Source organism: Glycine soja, chromosome 20 (genome assembly GCF_004193775.1).
Source record: "Glycine soja cultivar W05 chromosome 20, ASM419377v2, whole genome shotgun sequence".
NCBI lineage: Eukaryota > Viridiplantae > Streptophyta > Magnoliopsida > Fabales > Fabaceae > Glycine > Glycine soja.
Window position 1 is genome coordinate 5,952,655 of NC_041021.1, and position 24,033 is coordinate 5,976,687.

Consider the following 24,033-nt stretch of genomic DNA (forward strand, 5'->3'; position numbering starts at 1 on the left):
AACACCACGCTCTGATAGGATGTGACATTAGGATATAGGTTATATATTAATTGTATGAAACTTAGATGGCCTTCTTTGAGTCGAGATGACTTTATTATTTATTTGGACAAGTTTGAATATGATGTATAAGAAAGTGAATGTGAGCCTTTTACCCATTTGAAAGGCTTGTATTTAAAAATGTTTTAAAAATACTTTTAATTAATATTTGAATTTTATGCCTTTATTAATATATATGTGAGGGGTAGAGGGTGTCACAAGAGGGAGATGGAAAGGCATGTGCGTATGAGTTCCAAAGACTGAAAGGCATAAATTAATAAAGTAATTACAAATGAGCGATTTTTTTAAAAAACCATAGTAATAGGCTTACAAACAAAGGCGATTTTTATAAAACTGTCTTCGTAACATTTGTATCAAAGACTAAAAGGCATAAATTAATAAATCACTACAAGGAAAATGACTTTTACCTACAGTCAAAATCTATCACTAGAAGTCCAAAATCCGTAGGTAGATGTATAAAGGACTTTGTCCTACAGATTTTTTTGCGTCAACTTTGAGGGGTATACAGTGACAACTAATAGTCTGTCACTATAGGCTTTACCTACGGACATATTTTTACCTACAGTCAAATTTAACTATCACTATAGGTAACACCTACTATTTCAAATGTGTAGGTAAAAGATATTAATTTATACCTATAATCTCTAACTGTAGGTAAAAGTCAATTTACTTGTACCTATGGTCTTCTGTAGGTAAATGTCATATAATAATAATAAAAATAGTTACTAATTACACTCTTTGTTGATTATAATTTTTAATTAAATATACATGAGCTTATTATTATGCTGCACAAAGTTAGAGATCTGCTACAACATGGCCTTTGAAAAGTTACAACAACCTGCAAAAGGAGTTACATCATGTATAACATATAAGAAACTAAGCAAGTGGACAATTTCCATTCAAATATACATAATTTTCAATAGAAATAGGAGAGAAAGAGAACCTTCTCATTTTGTGTAAACAAGCAATCTAGCAGAAGGGTGCGATCATCAGCATTTAATGCTTGCTTAAGCAAAACATGTACAGAGTCTGCACTTGGAGACTTTGCTGGGATAGAAGATTCTTGCTCTATATCACTCCTTGATTTGTTCCCATCCAGAACACTTAGACTAGCAAGTTTCTCTCCCATTGTTGGCTCATTCAAATCATCATCAAGAAGGACTCCTTCAACAGCCTCATGTTGATCTACATTAAATGATAGTACAAAAAATACCAATCAATTCTTAAATATACTCAGATGGTGGTACCGTGGTAGTACTACTGCTCATCATGCCAAAGAGTAAATTTTACATAAACTAATGGAGGATGTCTTATGGGAAGTGTAGGACCTCTGCACAGACTTCCTGAATTTAAATCACACTTCCAAACTTGAAGATGTTTACCCTCAAAATCTGATGTAACTAAATTTTTGGCATCACTCGATATAGAAATGTGCTCTACATTTCCCTGTTGAGGAATAAAACTAAAATGTAATGATGCTTTTAACTTGTAAAGACAAATATTCATATCCAGAATAAGTAATGAAGATTACCAAATCATTAGGGAACTTCAAAATCTCTTCCCCAATTTCCCAGCTTATAACCCGTGGTCTAGAGCTGACAATAGCTAAATATTTTTCATCTGGAAAATTAAAAAATAAACAAGTGTCAGTTGTCATGCAATAAGATGAATGAATATGATGGACTAAGCTATAGATGAAATTAGCACTCACCATGCGAGAAAGCCAGAGAAGTAATAGACTTTTTTGTGATTTTAAATTCCTTTAAAAGCTCTCTTGTTTCAATATTAACCCCGTATGCTACCCCATTATGTTCAACAATGTGAAGAAGACATCCCTTGTTTGCGAATGAGAGCCCACAAATCCCCCTGTATGATGACCAGAACAATGTATTACAGACTGGCATTAATTATCATTTCAATCTCATACGAAAGCATAAAAATCAATATATGGATGTCCACATGTAATAATATTAAGGAAATTAATCGCTTTTCAATTTGAGATAGAAGTACATAATATGCGTATTAAATGTAGATTCATATACACCATAGACCAAAATAAACAAACAAATGTTTATTTTATCCATACCCCAATGAACAACAGCAATCTTAACGCAAAATATTCATCATAATATAGCAGTTCAATAATTCACCAAAAAAAATATATAGCAGTTCAAACTTCCATGTTTCAAAAGCTCAATTTCAATTACAGAGAGAATTCATCAAACATTATTGTTTACCTCGATAAAAGATACCCTAATAAAAAACTCTGAGGATTCCTTCATAATCTGAACCCTCTTGAATATTGTCTCCACCACCTTGGGTATAATTCCACCGACATTTTCCTTTTCTCAACATGCTTCATAGTCTGAGGATTCCTTCATACTCTGGAACGTCCTGTGACAAAAATGCTTGAGGGAACAATCTGGGGAGAATCGTATTTTTGTCTCGCACTATAAGATAATACACGCCATAGCAAGGGGCATGAATTACTGCCAAGCACAAATACCTGCATTGTATGTAGTTTAATAAGTAAAAGGCAATTCGAATAAGGCAAGACTTGAGCAATTTTATATTGTGTGTCACCCACCATATAGGAGCCCACTTGTTATTAAGCTCCAGAAAGGGATATGGCCACCCGTTTGGGAACAACAACATATGCTTACAGCTAATGTTGTAGAACAAAGCTTGTGGCTGATAATGGAAAGGAAGGAAACATAGTTATTGTACCATTTAAAACCAAAGGCGTGGATGACCCATTGAAAAATGACGTAGCCACAGCTCCAGAGAACAAAATAGGAGACTCTAAATCAAGGAAATGGCTGCCAATGAATGCACCAATATCACAGTTAATTTACAGGAACAGGAACAAGATTTTTAGGAATCATGATTTTTTTAGTACAAAAATGTTTTCCTTGTAACAAACACCCCCTAAAATGAAACAAGAGCAACAACCTAATTAAACTAACAAAATCACACATTAGAAGACGAAAAAATAGTAGCTGTATAATATGAGAAAAGAACATATAAATAAAAAACCCATCAGTTTTAATTGTAAAATAAATAAATGCAAAACAAAATTTATGAAGTGTTATGGCTGAAGTTCCCAAAGTGCTCAGTCCTGTAACTAGTTTTTTGGGATTTTTGACTTAAATTGTAACATAAATGGTTGAAAGCATGGTTTTAAACTACAAGCCCAACTATAATTGCGGCCACCCGCAAGTTAATGATTTTCTTAATTCATTGTAATTACATGGCAACTGCAATTGCGGCCAAATCGGCTGAATGTTTTTTGTGTGTGTGATATCAAGGATCACGACAAAACCACAACTGCACTTTAAAACTAAGGTTGAATGATAAATATCTAATTCATGGTAAAAAAGAGGATAAAATATTGTTTTCAACAATTTCTTACATAGTATGAACGATAATTTTAATTAAGATAATATGAAGAGTAAAATAACAACAAGGAATTGAATTAGTTTTGAACTAGTCGAAGGTCATCATCATGTACCTCATGATCTTGTTGTGTGAGGTGGTCTTTCAACGAGAGTCTTTTGACACAACCCTTCAAATAGGATGTTGGAGAAAAATCAAGATGTCGCTATGTATGAGAGATTAGGTTCCTTTTGAGCTAATACAGGTATTTATAGTCTCTTTAGTCTTATTCTTAATGAGAAGTGAATTATCTCTGTGTTTGGATATAATTAAGATTATCTTGAAAAATAAAGAGATCGTATTTAATATAAGATTATTATCCTTAGAATTTTCCCCTCATAGTAATTGGACCTATGTGCTGAGTGGGTTGGCCAGATGGGAAATTTAGGACAGACATCTAGATTCGGAACAAGATTCATTGTAGTTGAAATATCAATTGCACAAATTTGCATCATCTAAAGTAGGAGGTTATTATTTATACCAAGGAGACTCTAAACCAAGGAACAGGAACAATTAATTTACTCAAAATAGGAGACTCTAAACCAAGGAACAGGAACAGTTAATTTACAGATGGTTTACAGTTATACTCACTGGGCTTAGTCTTAAGTGAGGAATTTGTAAGAATGGGACTATAACACCCCAAACCCAAAATACAATGTCTGTTAGGATGGCAGCCCCTGCACAAGTCTGTTAAATGCAGTAATCAATTCAACCTGAATATTGTCAACAAATTAGAAAAAGAAATAAAACAATAAGAAAAGGAAATAAAAAACTTTTCAGACTAGGTTCTGTGAATGGTTTTGAACTGCAACACGAACAAAGCATAGATTCAAATAGAAAACACACCTGAGGTTCACCAGGAACCACGGAGATGCAATCGGTGCATCCAAGCATAAGCTCCGACGTAATCAGAGGCCAAACTTTGACGGCAACTTGAACACACTACGTCGAATTGGAATTTTCCATCTCCAACCAATCCGAATCAGCCTCGAGGCTGGAAACCCTAAAATCCAATCAAAACACAGAAATTAAATCAAACGACGTCATTTAGAGTTGCATTGCGCTCAAAACTCACTGTCTTTTTTTTCAATCTCGCATAACAGCGAATGATTGAGAGAGAGAGAGAAAAAAGCGTCGAGCGTTGAAACTGGTGAAGTTTCAAAATGGAATTTGGAGTGTGAACTTGCTTACCTACTGCGAGAAAGAGGAACACGGAGTGAGAGAGAGAAAAAAGAAGATTGAGAGGAAAATAAGAAGAAGCAAGGGTTCTAAGTTTTGAAAGTGGGCAGCAATTTTGAATGAAATAAAGAGAAGGTGAACAAAACTTCTTATAAGTTTAAAATTTGGTCACATTTTGTAGGGGTAATTATTTTGTGAAAATATTTAATACTATTGAACAATTTCTGGATGTTTCAATTACAGGGACTTTGGGGAGTGAAATTTGGATAAAAGTTTGGGTGTAGGGGAACAGAAATTGGTGTAGAATGGAACCAGAGGTTTGATAATCGTGTTTGTCATGGTCACCGCTTGCTTGTTGCACTCTGGCATTGTGACATTTTCACAAATACTTTATGTGCATGTGCGTAAAGTGAATCAATGTTCTGAAGGGTAGCATAGGACTGTGGGGCAACGGTCAACCTCCTTCTCACTCATCCCATTTTTATTTTTTTTTTTGTTATCCGCCGTGCTATTTTTAACATCATCTATCATATTCATAGTAAATCATTGACAATAGGACTTTTGAAATAGTTAGCGTAAAACTCCTCACATTTATCATAGGATTACGGTTGAAAGAATGTGTAAAATTATTTCACTATTTAGTGTATGAATTATTTATTCTTAACAAAAAATATTCAAGTCTGTATCAATTCAAGTGGAATTGTTTTAGCTTAAACGTATTAATTTTGAATTTTAATTTGTTAAATATTTGGAATTTATTGCACTAATTTTATCTGATTCAACTAAATTTTTACTTCATGTAAAGATAAGTGTAGTTTCTGTAAAACAAAATGAGAAATATTGAAAACATATTTTTTTAAGCAACTTTATTAAATTGTTTTTATTTTTTAATACTAATAACTAATAGTAGTATTATCAAAATGTTAAGGTCATTATCTTAAATAACAAGCCTTAAAAATCGCCTTTTTCTGTCTTCTCCTTCACTTTTGAGGTTATACCTACACCAACAAATTATAGGCACAGATTTTGTGAAGTTTTATTTACATCACGTTGTTGTAGGTATAAGTTTTTTAAAATTTTGCCTACACTGTGCTTATGTAGGTAATAATTCTTTTGAGTTTTATCTACACTAATCAACCATAGGCACAAGTTTTTTGGAGTTTTACCTACACAACATAATTGTAGGTAGAAGTATTTTTTTTAGTTTTAATGAATTTGTCTACACCAAATAATGGTTGGTACAAGTGGTTGAATTTTACCTACATTAGTCAGTCGTAAGTAAAAGTATTTTTGAGATTTACCTACACTAATTTATGTCTGTAGCAAAAAAGCGTCCGTAGGCATAGGTTATTTTTCTTATAGTGAAAGTAATTACAAATGAGCGGTTTTTTTAAAAAACCAGAGTAATAGGCTTACAAACAAAGGCGGTTTTTATAAAACTGCCTTCGTAACATTTGTATCAAAGGCGGTTTTATAAAAATCGCCGTTAAGCTTTATAAAAGGTTGGTATTAATTTCAAAAATGCCACCGCAAGCTTTATTACATTGGTTTTTTATAACCGACTTAGATTCAACGATATTGAATCACACTTTGGTAGTAGTGGTTTTACCTTCAATCAAGTAATTAACACAATTACATTGTTAAATTAGTAGGATTCAAACTTGAAAGTTAGACTAATTAATCCCACATTAATTGATTTGCATGCTCAATAATAATTAATGAGTCTAACCTAACTTTTGACATATTTAAATAATACATGAAAAAGTTAAATGACTAATATTATTTCTCATTATTTTCTTATATTACTTGTTTTATAATAAAACTATATTAGTTTACTCATAAAGTTCAATAAATGATGTCAAAATATTTGACTTTACCAACCTTAAATTATATTATCTATTTATAATAAATATCTCTCACCATTAAAATCTTTTGTAGCATTATTGCATAAAAGTGACTCCACCTTCAAAACCACACATAATGCCCCTCCATACATGAAACATTCCTCACAATGCCCTAGATTTCTCAGCCTCTCATGGCCCCACCTACCAAGAATCCACGTGGTAGGCCCCGCGGCTCAAAGAACAAACCTGTATTAAATGAATCTCTTCAACTAATCATTTCTTCTCTTTTTTTATCAATTTAATTTTCATTAATGTGATTAGTTTCTTCTTGAGAATTGTTAGTTCATGAAAAATAAATATCTTATATCTTCTGCGGCAGTGCATGATGGTTTTCAGAATTCTTATTGAAAATGAGAAAATCATAATTACCAGGTATGTCTCACAAAATGAAAATGTTTAATATACTTCCAGAATCTAATCATGAAGAAGATATTAATCCTTCATATTCTTGCAATGGGTGTGAGCCACTTTGGCTTACATGTATAATTAATTTTAGCATTATATCAATAATCTTCATTTTTTTTCTTATAAATCATGTTACTTGGGCTAATGGGGTGAAATTGGCCAATATTATTAGGTTAGACAAACTTTTTTATGAAAAGAATAAGAGTGTCGATCATTTAAATTTCAAACACAAATTGGTTCATAAAAAATAAATAGAATTCCTTACCTTACATGTGTTTGTTAGGAAATACAATGCTAGATTTAGAAGCGGACAATTTTAGCTTTGATAAACTTTTTTAACCCATTCACAAGCTTCCTAGATGGTTCCTAACCAAGAATCTTTATGAGAATTATGAAAAAGAATTATTCAAGAAACCTACAAGGACTATGTGTATCAAAGTATTAAAGCCACAACCAGAAATGATAAAAAAAGGCAACAACATTGATTAAAAAACCTAACACAATTGATTAGAAAGACAATTCTATTGAACAGAAAAGCTAATACACCATATTAGAAAGAATAAATAATGATTAAATTGTAAGTATTTCAGAAAAGTTAGAATTATTTTATAGAAGATCAAATCCTTGAAAATTGAATCTCAACAAAACAAAAGTAATGAAGAGGTCCACTATGAGATAAAGATTTAGCTTCAATCAAGTCATTAAAACAATTACATTGTTACATTAGTAGGATTCAAACTTGAAAGTTTGACTAATTAATCCCACATTAGTTGATTTGCATGCTCAATAATAATTAACGAGTCTAACCTAACTTTTGACATATTTAAATAATACATGAAAAAGATAAATTACTAATATTATTTCTCATCATTTTATTATATTACTTGTTTTATAATAAAACTATATTAGTTTACTCATAAAGTTCAATAAATGATGTCAAAATATTTGACTTTACCAACCTTAAATTATATTATCTATTTTATCATAAATATCTCTCACCATTAAAATCTTTTGTAGCATTATTGCATAAAAGTGACTCCACCTTCAAAACCACACATAATGCCCCTCCATACATGATACCTTCCTCACAACGCCCCTAGATTTTTTACACCCCAACCTCTTTAGAGATGTCACCCCGCTATCACACTATAAATCCCCCACAAGCAAAGTTTCACAAATCACAACTAAGTATTTTACATTTTAGTTTTGTACCCTTTGTCACTTTGGGATCACCTAATGGATTCCTCCTCCCAACACTTTCCACCACCAACACTCACCACTGCCAATCAGCCTCTCATGGCCCCACCTACCAAGAATCCACGTGGTAGGCCCCGCGGCTCAAAGAACAAGCCTAAGTCTACCTCCCTCTTAAGCCAACCAGTTGAGCCCTCTGTGAAGCTTGTCACCATCAATGTTGCTCCAGGTATGGATGTCATGGAGACCATCCTTGATGTTGCTCGTCGTGACCATGTTAGCCTCGTCATTCTTAATGCATCTGGCATGATAAAAAATGCGACTGTTTGTGACTCACCACAAGGTGTCCCTACCTTGCTCATTGGACCCTTCTCCTTGTTCTCCCTCACTGGCTTCTACTTATACAACAACCAGTACGCCCTTCACCCAGGAGCCACCCCTCCCCCTCCGTTTTCCTTTGGGATCAAGCTGTGCGCATCTCATGGACAGGTCTTCAACGGACTTATTGGCGGCAGCGTCATTGCCGGTGATAATGTCAGCCTCATGGTCTCCACCTTCAGAGAACCAAATATTTGCAAATTTATTCCCGAAGGAAAAGAAGTGAACAACAATGACAACAATGCATAATTATAACAATAATCCTAGTGATTTCAGTGGGGTGGCAACTCTCTGTTGTTCAACATGGATGGTTGCGATGTTCGTGGGTTATAAATGATGTGAAAGTGAGTACATAGGTGCAGGGAAACAACAAATTACTGAATGCAACATAGATGCCTCTGAATGTGTCATTTTTTACTTTTTTTTTAATCTTTTTTTGTTTTATTTTATTTCAGGTCTGTTGTTGTAATAGTGTGTCATAGGGGCATAATAAGATGAGAGTTCTATACAATGCATTTTATTTGCGGATGGTATTTTTTTTTGTTGGGTGAAGAGTTATGTGTCGGCTTGCGTGCTTCGGTTACCTGTATTAAATGAATCTCTTCAACTAATCATTTCTTCTCTTTTTAATCAATTTAATTTTCATTAATGTGATTTGTGTCTTCGTGAGAATTGTTAGTTCATGGAAAATAAATATCTTCTACGGCAGTGCATGGTGGTTTTCAGAATTCTTATTGAGTACTTTGTTGGTGTTATTGGTGGAAATGAGGGGTGTTAATTTCTTATATAGATTTTAAAAGAGAAAGATATAGAAGGAGGAGTAATAATGTGATAAATTATTGATCAATACTGTAACAGAAAGGAAAGATAACAAGAAAAAAAAAAGAAATATTAAACGAGTATTTAGATTGAATGGGTGTTTATACTTACGAATCATTGGATGGTAGAAATTATAGTTTCCATGTCTATGAATTTGTCTGATACCTTTTTCTTCTTTTTTTTAGTTAATTTAAGTTACTTTCATGTGTTTTATGCCTTTGGGAGAATTGTGAGTTTGTGGAAAATCAAAGGTCTGGTTGTTTATTGTTTTTTATTTTTGGTCCATGGTGGTTTTCAGAATTCTCGCTGAGTGCTTGGAGGTGTAGGTGGTTAAAGTTATAGTTTCTGTGTGAGGATGTTAACGGAAGTTTCAAGTTTCAACTTGTTTTGCCATTGGACATGTTCTGTCTGTGTTGCCAATTTTAGTTTGTCTATGGGTAGTTATGGAATTCCACAGCATACAATTGCGCTGTGATTGTTTCTTTCTTCTGCTGTTGTCTCAGGTAGGGTTCAATTAAATGACTCTGTTGCTGAACATGAAAAGAAACGAAGGAGAACAAACTAAGTCACATGTGTTTTGACGAAATGGCCTATGGATGACTTGACTAAAACATGCACAATTCAAGTTGCTTTCATTATTCTGTTGTGTACAGTCCATGAATTTTCTCCTCTTTTTTGTTCTATTTGCGAATCCTTACACCATTTCCGTTTAAAAGTGTCATGCATTTCATTAAATCTTTATTTATTATAACTTTTTTTAGTTCTTTTATTAATATATACCATATTTATTATGGATTCAGATTTTTTTTTCATTAAAACCACAAGACACATTTATTGTATTAATAACTCTGTTCAAATAAATTGACTTAAATAATATAAATTTATGACAATTTATGATACGACACCTTTCTTACCAGTGATTTGAAAGTTCTCACACATATCTTGCATCTCATGTATCTAGTATATATCTTCTAGCTCATGGTTTAAATAATCTATCTTATTAGATAGTTTTTAACTATCGCGGTGGTTTATCCAAATATGGTGTACCCTAATTAAATTAAAAACTCAAATTTAGTACGTGTGTGTAATTAACCTACTCTTTTTTATTAGACCCTGTAAATACATTTTTATTAGGTTTTTTAATTTTAAAAGTAATTTATGATCTATGCTTTACATTTTAATGTTATATGTCTTGAAATGATTTCTCAAGTGCGGAACAGTACCACTATACTCCCCAAGGAATGCATTGATTCTTTACCAAATGGATGGGAGGAATATGCATGGTGTAGAATCAATAAAGGAATACGGCTGTAAGTAAATGTGCAGCTCAATTTTACTGAACAAACTAAGTAATTATGCAATAATGGTATCCTATGAGAATGACAGACAAACTAGATTGCATTTTAATTCATTTATTAGAAAAGAATTATAATAGTATGTTTAATATAGCCGGTTATAAACTTCAAGAAAGATTTTCAAAAACTTAAAAAGATTTTAAGTTTTTCTTTATCCAAAAAATGCAATAGGGAGCTTCGTGTCAAAAATAGGCATATGATGTTACTTGAATTAGGATACTTGGTCAGTTTGTCACTCCTAAGACATTTTTATTTGGCTTGCGTTAAAGGAGAAAGATTTCAAAGAACCTTGGGAAGGTTTCAATGGAGAGGTATGAAAAAAATATCCCCTACAACTAGAATTTTGTTGCTCTAATGTATAGTACAAATGTGCTCTTCTGTGATAAAAATGAAGTTTTAATTATATCTTTGAATTCTTCTTTGGGGCCTTAGTTGTCTGGAGATACACCTTAATACATGTTTTTTATTGGCTAGATCGAGCAGAAATCAATCACTCCAAAATTTCTTACACACTATCTGATAATTTAGTCGACTTGTTTTTTCATTAGTTTCTATTTTTATCAGAAATTTTATTCCTCGTCTTTAATTAGTTATTTTCAGAAAACCACCTGTGCTAATATGGAAGACTGTGTAAATGCTTACAAGTCTTAAAGCTTATGGTGTCCCTCTATAGTAAATAACTTTTTCATAATGAATTACTAATTTCACTAAATGTTATATAATATCTGACAAAGTCAAACCTAGTCTTCTTAAAAGTTACACTAACACTTCTTTTACACTAACAACCTTTGTGTATAGGTACGCTCCAATACGTGTCTAAAAATTTGATTGCACTGAGCTCAGCTATCCAGGACTAGCTTACTTCATGTAGTTTCTTTGAACCCCTTATGTATGCTTGAGTAATGATAATAGATTTGACATATTCAAACTTTAGTTGCTTCATTTGATATTATTGACAGTAAATGGGAAATTGCAGTTTATAGGTAAGTGCTTTTCTTGATTGTAGTATCCATGTAATGCAACTATGATAGTTATTTGAAGCAATAAACACTTTTGAGACCAAAATTTATTTTAAACACAGACGATATGTTGCTCTGAATTTCGGATTATAGACTTCCAAAGTATTCATGCTCTTAAGGATATATTATTTTTATTATTACTAATATGGACGTAATAAATGGTTTAAAAATCTTGTTTTCATAACCCTTACTCAACACCTGAGACTGTTTCTTTCAACATTCATGTTGGTCATATCCCCTCTGAGCATGATCTTGTCAAACATGGTAAGTTCTGTATAAGCAACTTTTCTTACTAGATTCTACTATCCTAGAGCATGACATTTATGAAGAATGGTCCAAGTGTCACTACTACAAAAACATGAATTAACATCGTCAAATCTACATCGGTTATTAAAAAACTGATGTAGTAAATATCACGGTGGTATTTTTGAAATTTATAGGAACTTTTTGACAAGTTAACGATGGTTATTATAAAACAGCCTTTGTTCTTTAAGTGGACCACGACGGTTTTCATTGGCACCGTCTTTGAATTGCAAATATTTTAAATGATTTTTTTTTTACTTTGTAAGCTCATTGGTATATAAGTACTTTACGTGCGTCTGTCTAAATTCTCTTGATAGAGTAAACCCTCTTTCACTCCTAACGCAATCGCAAGCTTCATCATGACCTCCTTCACTCCGCCGTGAGGGTCGAACTGTGCCGCAAGCTCAGTTGTCGTCGTCGGTCCTCCACTGTGGCGTGTTTTGCACCTGGCAGTGACTGCACTGCCACTGAATCTGGACTCCAACGGGCTGGACTTGGGCCTCGACCCGCTTCTTCTGCTTCTTCGCGGGCGGCGAAGACGGGAGCGAGAGCAATGTGCTGCCTGTAACATCCCAATTTTCGTAAACTAGATTAAAAAGGATTGTTATTTATAAATAAATAAAGTTTAAAAAAATGATGAGATTTTATAAATAAATAAATAAGGAGATATAATTATTAATTAAAATAATGATTTGAAAGAAAATAAAAAGAGTATTTTATTTATTTATTTGATAGAGAATAAAATAAAATTTGTTTTTATAAAATAATAAATAATAAATAAATAAATAGAGTAAATAATAGGTCGTAAATGTCCCTAACTATAAATAGCAACATGCTAGGTCAATTTTCAGACTGACTCCTCAGCCTCCTCTGCCTCACAATAATTTCGTTTCTTCTCTCTTCTCCCAAAACCCTCTCTTTTTCCCGCAGGCCACCTAACCTATCTCAGAAAAACAACGATCTTGGACTCGTTCACCGTTGGATCGTCGTGAAATTTGAGAACTAGGTTTGCAGCCCAATTCTGAGAATTCTCACCGTTGGGAATTTTGATATCATCTTTGAAATGAGAGAAATACCTTTCGCATTGTAGCCTTTTCCTTTCCCGCAGAAACCCAAAACAGTTTCAGTAAAATTGCGATCCCAGTTTCGTTAACCATTGGATTTTCATGAAATTTGGTTATGTTTTTCTAAATTCAATTTTGCACACTTCCACCGTTGGAATTTGCGAGATAATATTCCTGTTGGGAGAAAAAGGAATCGCATGAAGACAGTACAAGTGGAGGTTTCAATCTCTTCTCCGTCTCTCTGACGTTTGGGAATTCTATCGGAACAATCGGAGGAATAACTGAAGGAATCTCAGGGAACCGTTAGAGATGCGGCTATCACTGTCGGAAGACACGTGAGTCCGCTTAAAGGTAAGGGATGAGTTATTTACAATTGAGAATTTGTGAAAACATGTGTAGGGATCCTTATAGATATCAATTGGAATGGATTTTGGGGTGTTTTTGCAATTTTCATTTTATCCTTATAATTATTATAGTGAATTATATATGTTTGACAGACCAATTTTTGTGAAATTGATATGCTATTGTGTTGAGCGTGAACCCTATAAATTGAGTACTTTTTCTAATTAATATGAATTGATGAAATAAAGTAAGGAGAAATTTAGAGAGAGATATTGATTTTGTATTTTCTCTTTTTCTTGTTGTTTAGGTTTTTATATATAAATTAAAAAATAAATATCATAATTGAAACTGACCAAAGTGTTCATATAATTATTTAGAATTTGTGCATTGAAAGCTTACTTTGAAATTTGTGATTCAATATGATGTATGCTAGTTTATAGATATAGAGGTAGCTATTTATATTAATAATTTATGTAAATAATATTGTAGAGTGTTATAGTATGATTCCAAAAATTATTAAGTGTTGGAGTTTGAGAATATTATGGTTAAGTTTCATGAACATGTGTATGTTGTACCTTATGAATACCATTGGGAATGTTATGAGATGGTTGAAGTGATGTTATGAGATGTTAAAGTGTGGACATGATATTCGATTGTGAATAAGTGGATGTGTTAACACTTGATGTTACATTAATTATATCGTGAGCTATGAATTATACAATAACCCGACCAGTGTTTATGCGCAGTGTTAAAGAGAAAGTGTAAGTTCCTAGTTAGGAACCAGTGTTAAATTGTAGCGCAATTGTGTTAAACATGTTTGAAACATGAGTGTGAGGTCGCGGTATTGTATAATTCATGAGCAGTGCTTATAAATGAAATATGTGATGAATTGTGGAATGAAATGTTGCCTTGAGATTATAATATTGTTATTGAGATTGAGTAAAAGTGTAAAGTAGAACAGATGTTGAATTGTGATATACGTGAAAACATGTGATGGTGGATTGTGACATTATGAGATGTGAAATTGTGAATGAGTTTTGGTTGTGAATAAGTGTGTGATTAACTCTTGATGTGACATTATTTGTGTTGTAAGCTATGAATTGTACAATAACCCGACCAGTGTTATCTTGAGAAAAGTGTAAATGCGCAGTGTTAAAGAGAAAGTGTAGGTTTCCTATTTAGGAACCAATGTTAAAGAGAAAGTGTAGGTTCCTATTTAGGAACCAGTGTTAAATTGTAGCACAATATGTTGTACGTGCTTAAGACACGAGTGTGAGGTCGTGAGTATTGTATAATTCACTAGCAGTGTCTGTGTGCTAAAATGATTTTAGGGGTTGGACCTGAATCAGGAGGGAGAGGCCCTGACGGACTCTTTGAAGTGTAGGCCTTGGGGGTCACCAGGTTTGAGTGCTCCTTTAAGCCTATGCTGATCCCATATGGTTGGAGCATTCTTGCAAAACATCGTGACCCTGACTGGTCTCCCTATGATCTTACTTAGTGAGAGTGACCTGACAAACCCATTGTGTGGTGTGTCTTGTTATGTACTTTTGAGCGCCCCAGGGTGGTTTTTCACTGACATGGTACCACATTGCATATAGGCTTGAGTCTTAGCATAACTGTCTCATGCGCTTGCTAATTGTTTATTATGAAATTGATGTGTTATTATGTTTTGATCAGAACATGTGATTTTTGTGTAATGTGATTGATGATTGAAAAGTGTGATTGATGGATGAAAAGAGAACTTTGAATGACAAAGTGGTGGAATTACGTGAATTACGTGTAAGTAAATTTTATTTGGTTTTATATGATATGTATATCTAGTTGTCTTGTTTCTCTATTAGTTAGGAATGTGATAACTCACTCCCCGTGTGTTGTTTGTATTTGGATCCTGTGATGATCTTGAACTTTGTGTTCGGGGGAGCAGACGACTAGGTGAATTGATTTAAGGAACCTTGTGCTGAAGGACGTCCAGACACAACGCTATGATAGGATGTGGCATTGGGGTATAGGGTTTTATATTAATTGTATGAAGTCTTAGACGGTCTTGCTTAAACCGAGACAACTTTATTATTTATTTGGACAAGTTTGAATATGATGTAGAAGAAAGTGAATGTGAGCCTTTTATCCCTTTGAAAGACTTGTATTTACAAATGTAAAAAAAATATTATTAATTAATATTTGGATTTTTATTCCTTTGTCAGTATATATGTGAGGGGTAGAGGGTGTCACACTGCCCAATGACCACTCGCGAGTGTTGGGCTTCCTTATTCCGTATGGTTCTCACCTTGCTCGTTATTTTCATTTTCCACGGAAAACGAGGCATTTTCTTCACTGAGGGTTCCGATTCAACAAACCGGTTCACTTCCTCTAAACGAACCGGGTATAAAAGTGATAGCTCCGGGAGTGAATCATCATTTTCCCTCTTGGTGATTACTTCAATTCACTACTTTCATATATGAACAACTGTTCTTGCATCTTGGGTCTTTCATTGGCCTGATTTGCCTCTGCATGAGTAGGATATCCCTGATGGTGACTGGTTTTGTCCATGTTGTTGTTGTTGCAGGATTTGTAGACAAACACTACTGCAATAAAGCGTTTTAATGACACACTACCTACCACGGTTGAGAAGAAAACGTTGTTGAAAAATATACAGTGACATTATAGTAATTTTGACAAAATATAAAAATACGGTGCATTTAACAGACCGCCTTTAATAGTAACTCTAAGAAGTACTAGGACGGGTCCCGCGTTGCCCATAGTAGTTGTATTTGTAATACAAAGACGTCTTTTTATTTTGACCGTCTTTGAATAAGTTATTGTCTTCCCTTTAAGATCCAACTCCTCAGCTAGATTATTTCTCTCTCTAAAATCACAAATTACAAAATCCCTTCCATTCTCTCTCTACCGCGCCTCCTGTCCTCCCCATCTCCAACCCCTAAACCACCGCGAGAACCTCATGTGTAGGTGGCGGCGCCATCGAGACTCCGACGAACAATGCCGATGCCATCGAGACTCCGACGAACAATGCCACCGCGAGAACATTCTCTCTCTACCGCGCCTCCTGTCCTCCCGTGATCATCACCCTCCACGGTTCTCCCTTGGACCCTCTTTAGGGCCCCAACAATGCCGCCGCCAAGCGACGCACCACCTCTGCGAAGCGCGTGTTCTTCGTGTCCGCCACGGTGGCGCCAAAGGTGTCCCCGCGCAGCGGCAGAAGGACCCAAAGAAGCGCGTGATTATCACGGGATGGGGCTCGCATTAGTGTTCGGGAACGACATGGAGGGCTACTATGAGAAGCTTCTCGGCGGCGAGAGCGGCATCACCGCTCCTGCGGTAGGTGCGGGCCACCAAGGTCTCAGATCTATTCTCTCTTCCCACATTTCCTTCTTATTTTGTTAGTTTACATTTCCGTGAGACAATCCTTTTTGAGGCACCGTGAGAGCGTGGGTTTGGTTGACTAACTTTCGTAATTGCTTGATTCATTGTAAACCTTGTTTTATTTCTTCAGTTTTGAGGCCATTGACTAATGACTACCTTCAGTAGCATAACTTGTTCCTCCTTCATCAAATGTTAAAACCTTTTTTTATTTCTTCTGTTTTGTCATATTCTTATATTCTTTCTATGGGACAAGATATTAGCATAGGGATAGTACAATACTTGAATCAATGTATAGTTAGTGTATATGGTTTTGTTTTCCTCTATTATGTATTATTCGCAAAACTTTTAGATTCATCTTTATTGGGAGGAAATATATATATGTATACACATAGTGACAATTTTGTCTTCTCATGTTCAACTTCTAGTTTTGTCTGTACAATCAAGTTTTACATAAACATAGTCTTCATTAATATATTACCTTTTGTGCCTTTCGAACTTGTATGGTTTCACAATATGATATGTGGTATGAAATTTACCATTCACCAATTTGAACGAAACTATTTTGTTGCAATTTTATGAGACAATGATCTTTCCTCCATGACTGGTTACCCAAAACTTGATTTTGTCAAGTTTGAATTCGTAACTTTCGTGCAGTAGTTTTTTTCTTTAAGCATGGCTCTTTAACAATTAATATTTTTATAAGTTCATTTAACTTTTAATTTGGAAAATAAGTGTATATGTTTCAGTCATGATATCTAAAAAATAAATTATTTTTGTTGTAACTAACACGTGTTCAATTATTTATGGCATAACTTTTGCAATTTATTGTTGTGTTTAATTCTGTTCTTCATTTTCTAAGCAAGCAAAAACAAATATAGTTTCTTTTTAATCTGTGTTTCTTTTGCTTCATAGTGATTTAAACTCTTTTAATTATGAAATCTTTCTTACATAATTCCTATTAGGAAATCATGATTATCCCAATTGGAGCAAGCAAATTTGAGGAAGCATTGCGAATGGGCACCGAGACCTATCATCACTTAAAGGTAGTTTTGTTTTATGGGGTCAATTACATGGAACCATTGCACCACAAATTTCTGTAAAATTCTTCACCATTAAATGAATAACATAAAAAGGGTAAAAATTAGAAAGGAAAGAAAAACAAAAAATGTGATGAAAAGAATTTCATTTGTAATCTTACTTGCAGTTTCTTTTAGTCAACATTTTGAACTGCTGCATAGCCTGCATGTTATAATTACCATGTTTTCTTCTACATGGTAAATGCATGTTATGAATTATGATTACATCTGTTTTTTAAGATTAATAAAACCAACTAGTGTCCTATGCGCATGAATATTTTTAAATTCAGGTGAAATATAAAACTAGAATCTAAGATGTATAGATTAAAATAGAAAAAAATTAAAGTTATAAGCATGATATGAAGAATTAATTCCAAAGAATATGGGTTGTAAATGAAAAAGAAGAGAGAGTATATTAATAGGTTAAGTTAACTTTCAAGAGAATATAATATCAAATTTAATATAAAAGGGTGGTTGTGATAATTTTCTACTGCTAAGTTAACTTCCAGAGAGTTGATTGGTTTCTTCTTTTTCTAATGCTAAGTTTCTAATAGCCCCTAACACCTTTTTATGTGATGCACCCTGCCTCATCTCATGGTGTTAAAAAATCCCCTACTAGTTTTCTAAAAGTTGGAGGTGAATTCGTCAAAAATTACAAAATTAAGGGTAACAATTACAACTAGAATGAAGCAAACATGGAAGAGGAACGAAAATTTTGATGTAGTATTTGAACAACATTGTCGTTATGGTTGTGAAATAAGAAATTATTAAAAATTATTAACTATAGAAAAAAATTGTTAACAAGCATTTCACACTTCTTTGTATCTCACTAATTACAATATTCACTAATGAATCATACAAACTATTGCCACTGGTATGGAGTCCTTTGCAACAACCTTAATTCCCATGTTCTTCAGCTTCACCTCAACACTTCATTTTCTGCTTTCTATCATGACTATGATAGCTACTATGAATTCGATGAGGAAGCTTATAGGAGATGGAGCTTTGGTGGAGCAATAAGTCCTTGTTTGGCTGATTTAAAGCATTTGAATTACTTGGACTTGAGCGGCAATGATTTTGAAGGTATGTTAATTCCTTCTTTCCTTAGGACAATGACTTCCTTAACTCACCTCAACCTCTCTTATGCTGGATTCATGGGGAAGATTCCATCTCAGATAATTACTTGCACACCCATACGCTTAAGAAACATAATAACCCGCCAACCATATCATATTAATCAATCAAATAATTATAATAATGTAACATTATCGACATTATTATTCATTATCAACACTACCTTATGTAGAGAACCTTGAATTATTTCTGCTTCAATTATTTCTTTCATCTTGCTTGAAGCACTTTTTATCTAGAGAACCTTGAATTGGTTTGTGGGTAGCATTTGATGGTTGAGTTGTGAGTTGGGTAACTCCTATTCTTGTTTCAATTCATGAAAATGAGAGTAGGACCTGCACTAACTTCCTACTCATTGAATATAGCAGAATACAAAACTAATTAACATAATGCCACTAGCTATCAAGTGCTATAATTGTAGGTTTGCTGTGTTTTGAAAAGGCTTTGTAAGTAAATCAAGGTTATATAATATAACTTGGTTTGGGTGTCATTGATAACAGAGCTTTTATATCTTAAAAGTCAACATTCTTCAACTCTATTTTTCCACTCATCTTTTCCAATTTTATGTCATTAGTGTTATCTCCAGCCTAACCAAAGAAACATGTTGATTCATCGGTTAAAGTTTGTATCATATAATATCAATGATATGCAAGCAAAGTTTTATTTATGACTTCTAATGTGCGGATAAGATTACACATTTGAATGTCATCGTTAGTGTTGTACGGCTTCTTTTGTTGGCTGAGAAGAAAGAGATTTTCCTCTTACATGTGATGTTGTACGGCAGCTCGTTGTGCTAATTAAATTTCACTCTTATCTGTATTTGGTTGGTCTTGGATTGTTTAGTCAAAAATATTTTTTTTTTCATTGGTCATAAATAATATGCAACAATATATGTTTATTTGAGTTTTTTCATTTAATTTTGGGGCAATAAGCAAACTTTTGTAACATACTTCTTGCCAATGGGAATCATTCTTAATTATATATATATATATATATATATATATATATATATATATATATATATATATATATATATATATATATATGTAATTATCTGCAATTGGAAAGAATTTATTTTGTACTGTTGCTTCACCTAGCTGTTTTAGTTTGACGTATATATTCTAATTTTATTACTTGGATTTTGCAGGAGAAGTTTGCTACATGAACACCAGCCCTTTTATTTAATCTTCAAATAGGCACACTATGGTATATGTTGTACTCTTATTTTTTTTGGCACATTGAGTTTTCATGCATGCCTAATTGGTTGACTATCTGACATATTTATGGTTGACAAAATAATTATTGAAATTACAGTGTTGATTTAGGCCTTCAGGGATTCCTACCCAAGGATTTGCACTATAGCTTTATTTCTCAATTCAGACTAGTGTTCTACATCCGAATAAGAGAGTATTCAAAGGTACGACTTCTTTATTGAATGTTCTCCAGATATTGATCATTTTATACAATAATAGACATTGAATTAATTCTAGAATTCAAGAATAGCAGAGGTACAAAAATCAAAGGCAACACAAGGTGTTTCACAGATCCTGCTATTTTCTTTCCTTTTTTTACTCTCTCTAATTCTGTTCTTTTGGCGATATGGGTTAACTTGCTATTTTGGTTTCTTTTTATTCCCTTAGTTTGAAGTAAGGATGGCCTCCTATGAAAGATACTTCTAGGAAACGAAAATCATGATTTGAAGTAAGGATGACCTCCTATGAAAGATTCCCTTAGTTTTCGTGTTTATGCTCCCTAGTTTGGTTTGGTTTTAATCTTGTCCATGTCTCGAGCCTGAAACCATTGACTTGGTATTGCAATAAGCAAATCCATTAAGCCAGGTTGAGGACCGAGATTTATGCTCCCTAATGTTCTCTAGCTTTTGTTCTTTGGTGTTGAAGAAGTTAGTATTAAGGGTTTACGTTGTCATCATCAGCCCACGCTCCCATGTCCTACTAGATAATGCTCTTCCTCAACACTCTCATTCGAGATCTTATTTATTTTTGCTCGTTGGGAACAATAAAGGAATCAAACACGGCCCTATCCCTAAGTTGGGTGTATCGGCTTGTGTTATAAAGACACTTAGATAGTGAAAGCTAGGGAGAAAAAAAAAGGTAATCAAGAGAGTGAGATTAATGTATGTTAAGGGCATAAAAGAATCACGTAGACTAAAACAAAACATAGTATGAAATATCCAAGTAGAGCCATACTTTTTTTAACACATGTGACAAATTAAAAATTGCAAGGAATTCTAGCTAAATTGATGTGTGTATATGTCTCTTTGATGGTTTTGGTTGTCTAGTTAATGTATCTGACTAATGGTTCTGGTTGTTGTGTTACCCATGGTAGTTTTGATCATTTGCTCCACCTTGAATTGAATTTATTGTGAACTGCTGATTGTATTTTACACTTGTAGTTTGATCTCCTTTTTTTAATTTAACTTTGGATTATGTATGCAAAGCAAAGCAAGCTCGTTACATGTTTTTAATTTATTTTTATAGCTTTTTTAGATGAAAGTTAGATAGTTTGTGGTTAACAAAATATCATGGGAAATTTGATGACCAATGGAGTGGTACGGCAATATTAGATGATGTCGTGATTCTTTTATATAGAAAAGAGTGGTACAACCAATGAATTTTAATTGCAGGTTATTAAATATTTAACATCGTTTCTTAATTGAGCACCGAAGTGGAAATCGCTATTTTACATCGTTTCTTATGATAACACCGATGTAGAAGGTCTAACTTCTACATCGTTTCTTGACTGAGCACTGATGTGGAAAAGCGCTATTTTACATCGTTTTCTTTGATAACACCGATGTAGAAGGTCTAACTTCTACATCATTTCTTAACTGAGCACCAATGTGGAAAAGCGCTATTTTACATCGCTTCTATGATAACACCGATGTAGAAGGTCTAACTTCTACATCGTTTCTTAAGTAAGCACCGATGTGAAAAAATGTTGTCTTTCTACAACGGTGGTTGGAGGACCGATGTTGAAACTTTTAACTTTCAACAACATCATATTCAACATCGATTGACCACTGATGTAAAATGTGTTTTTCCACCGATGTTGAAACTGCCTTTTCTAGTAGTGAAACCAAAATAGAAGGGACTAAGGATGGTGATTTACTTGTTTGCATTCAATGTGAACATAAATGTAAGCTTATTTGCATATTTGCTTCAATATTTCATCCATTCTTTTTGTGAGTTTGTTTTTGCAGATGACTGCACATGTTGATCAATATTGTAATGTTTATGATATTTTTTGTCAACCCTATGTAGATCATGTTGGATGCTTGAAATATAGAGAAAAATCTGAGTCACGAAGATATATGAAAAATTGGTTGTGTGGAAAAGAGTGTGAACGGGTATATCAAATCCACCTCTTTTTTTTCTTCTATAATTAGGAGAATTTTAATCATAGTTTGCATGTAGAATTAATAAATCTGCTTGATCTCCTTTCAAACTTTCTTTTCTTTCCTTTTATCTTCTTCTATTTATTGTGATTTTGCATTCCATGAAAGCATTACTTTACCCTTTTTTAATGAAAACAAAAGTAATCACTATCAATTACTGCTCCATATGTAATTCTAGTTAACTATTCAACACAAGATCTTATAGAATTCATGTTTTCTAGTCCAAGAGTTAGTTCTTTATTCAGGTCATATGTGCTTTTATTTATGGTTTTCATTTAATTGAAACAATGGAAGATTTTGGTTATGGATATGTGTTAAGACATCACAAGAAGTACACATTTAAAGGCTTTGTTTCTTCATTATATACTGCTAGAAACATTTACCTGTGTGTATTTTTTGTAGATATATGAAGGACTCCAAAGTCTATTAGGAAAGCCACTTATAGTGGGTGCGAACAATCTAACATGGACATCGGTGAAGTTTATCAACTCTGAAAGTTGTGATGTTGGTAGTACTAAGAATGACTTATTGGCAGAGAAATACTGCAAACTCAGTGTTGCACTTTTGGTGATTTCACAATTTACAGTTAATTGACAAGATATATATTTTTTTTTTAATTTTTACCTATCCATTACACCATGTATGCACATTTGCCAATTTCTTTTATAAAAGGAATTCCTACTACATTGTTTTATGAAGGAATTCAAGTTAAGCTATCATCAATTTGGATCTAATTTCTTATCCTATAAGGTTTCATATAATTAGCTTCTCATAATGCAATGTCCATTTTGGACAATCAAGTAACTGCTCAAACACCCTGCTACATTAGGATATTCCTGTCATATTCTCCTCGATCTTGCCATTTATTTTTCTCTCCATTAGGATATTCCTGTCAAGTATTTTTTAATTCATTCTTAATGTATTAGCAATTTAACATGAGATTTTATAAAACATAACTAAAAGCTATTAGCATGATCTTGTGTTATGTAAATCATACACTTACTTACTCTCAATTAACTTCTTTTCTACGTAGTAGAATCTGTTTGTATTGAATTTAGCAAGAGCGGTTATAACTTCGAATAATTACAATGTCAAATTTTACTTAAAAAGTCTCAGTGTTCCTGTTATTTTCTTAAGTATAGGATCATTTTTTCAGTTGATCTTTTCTTTTTATCAAAGGCTCACACAACTCGGAGTGGAGAGGCTAGTCTTGCTTGCTGTTTCTGGTGTGCTAGAAACATGGACCAATTCTTTTGGTTTTGCAAAGATGACAAATTTTGAGAGGTCACAGTTCTTGGACTCACCTAGTCTGGTTTTATCTCAGTGGTTACACTCACCTTAGTTACACCAAATAGTAATACAATATAATTATAGGAGGTGCTGATGTAATTTAAGCCGCTATTTGTAGCTCTTATGCCTAATATATCTCTTAGATTCAGTACCTGTTATTTGATCCTTAGCCTACTATGCTATTCTTATTTTTGACTTTTTTGTACTTTCCTTAAGTAGAGGAGATGATAAGGGGGCTCATTCAGGTATCTTGGGAGCGTGTGACAATTGGTATTTTTTTATTGTTTGC

At 33.4% G+C, this 24,033-nt stretch overlaps 3 protein-coding genes and 1 long non-coding RNA gene across 5 annotated transcripts; 3 read left to right on the plus strand and 1 right to left on the minus strand.

Annotated features, from left to right (window-relative positions):
- Window positions 1-319: 319 nt before the first annotated feature.
- LOC114403442 lies at window positions 320-5,167 on the minus strand. 2 transcript variants are annotated; one of them, XR_003664661.1, is made up of 9 exons: window positions 4,684-5,167; window positions 4,339-4,495; window positions 4,084-4,179; window positions 2,645-2,876; window positions 2,295-2,563; window positions 1,769-1,923; window positions 1,589-1,677; window positions 1,001-1,242; window positions 320-895 (listed from the first exon to the last, which is right to left on the minus strand). XR_003664661.1 is itself a non-coding variant. In XM_028366424.1 (7 exons), exons 2-6 carry the CDS (start codon window positions 4,384-4,386, stop codon window positions 2,416-2,418), a joined length of 450 nt encoding a protein of 149 aa, XP_028222225.1. In that variant the 5' UTR covers window positions 4,387-4,495; window positions 4,684-5,167; the 3' UTR covers window positions 1,765-1,923; window positions 2,295-2,415. The 2 variants fall into 2 exon arrangements, 1 of the variants encoding a protein (XP_028222225.1); XM_028366424.1 differs by lacking the exons at window positions 320-895; window positions 1,001-1,242; window positions 1,589-1,677 and adding an exon at window positions 3,569-3,622 and having other exon boundaries at window positions 1,765-1,923; window positions 2,645-2,748.
- A 3,049-nt stretch (window positions 5,168-8,216) lies between these two features.
- LOC114401811 (AT-hook motif nuclear-localized protein 19-like) lies at window positions 8,217-8,801 on the plus strand. The gene has a single exon (XM_028364395.1). It carries the CDS (start codon window positions 8,217-8,219, stop codon window positions 8,799-8,801), a length of 585 nt encoding a protein of 194 aa, XP_028220196.1.
- A 10,055-nt stretch (window positions 8,802-18,856) lies between these two features.
- On the plus strand, window positions 18,857-20,485 carry LOC114403158. The gene is made up of 3 exons (XR_003664605.1): window positions 18,857-18,991; window positions 20,187-20,245; window positions 20,354-20,485. It is a non-coding gene; the product is annotated as an uncharacterized LOC114403158 (long non-coding RNA).
- Window positions 20,486-22,089: 1,604 nt separating this feature from the next.
- On the plus strand, window positions 22,090-23,801 carry LOC114401813 (increased DNA methylation 1-like). The gene is made up of 4 exons (XM_028364396.1): window positions 22,090-22,195; window positions 22,321-22,406; window positions 22,857-23,039; window positions 23,634-23,801. Exons 1-4 carry the CDS (start codon window positions 22,090-22,092, stop codon window positions 23,733-23,735), a joined length of 477 nt encoding a protein of 158 aa, XP_028220197.1. The 3' UTR covers window positions 23,736-23,801.
- Window positions 23,802-24,033: the final 232 nt, after the last annotated feature.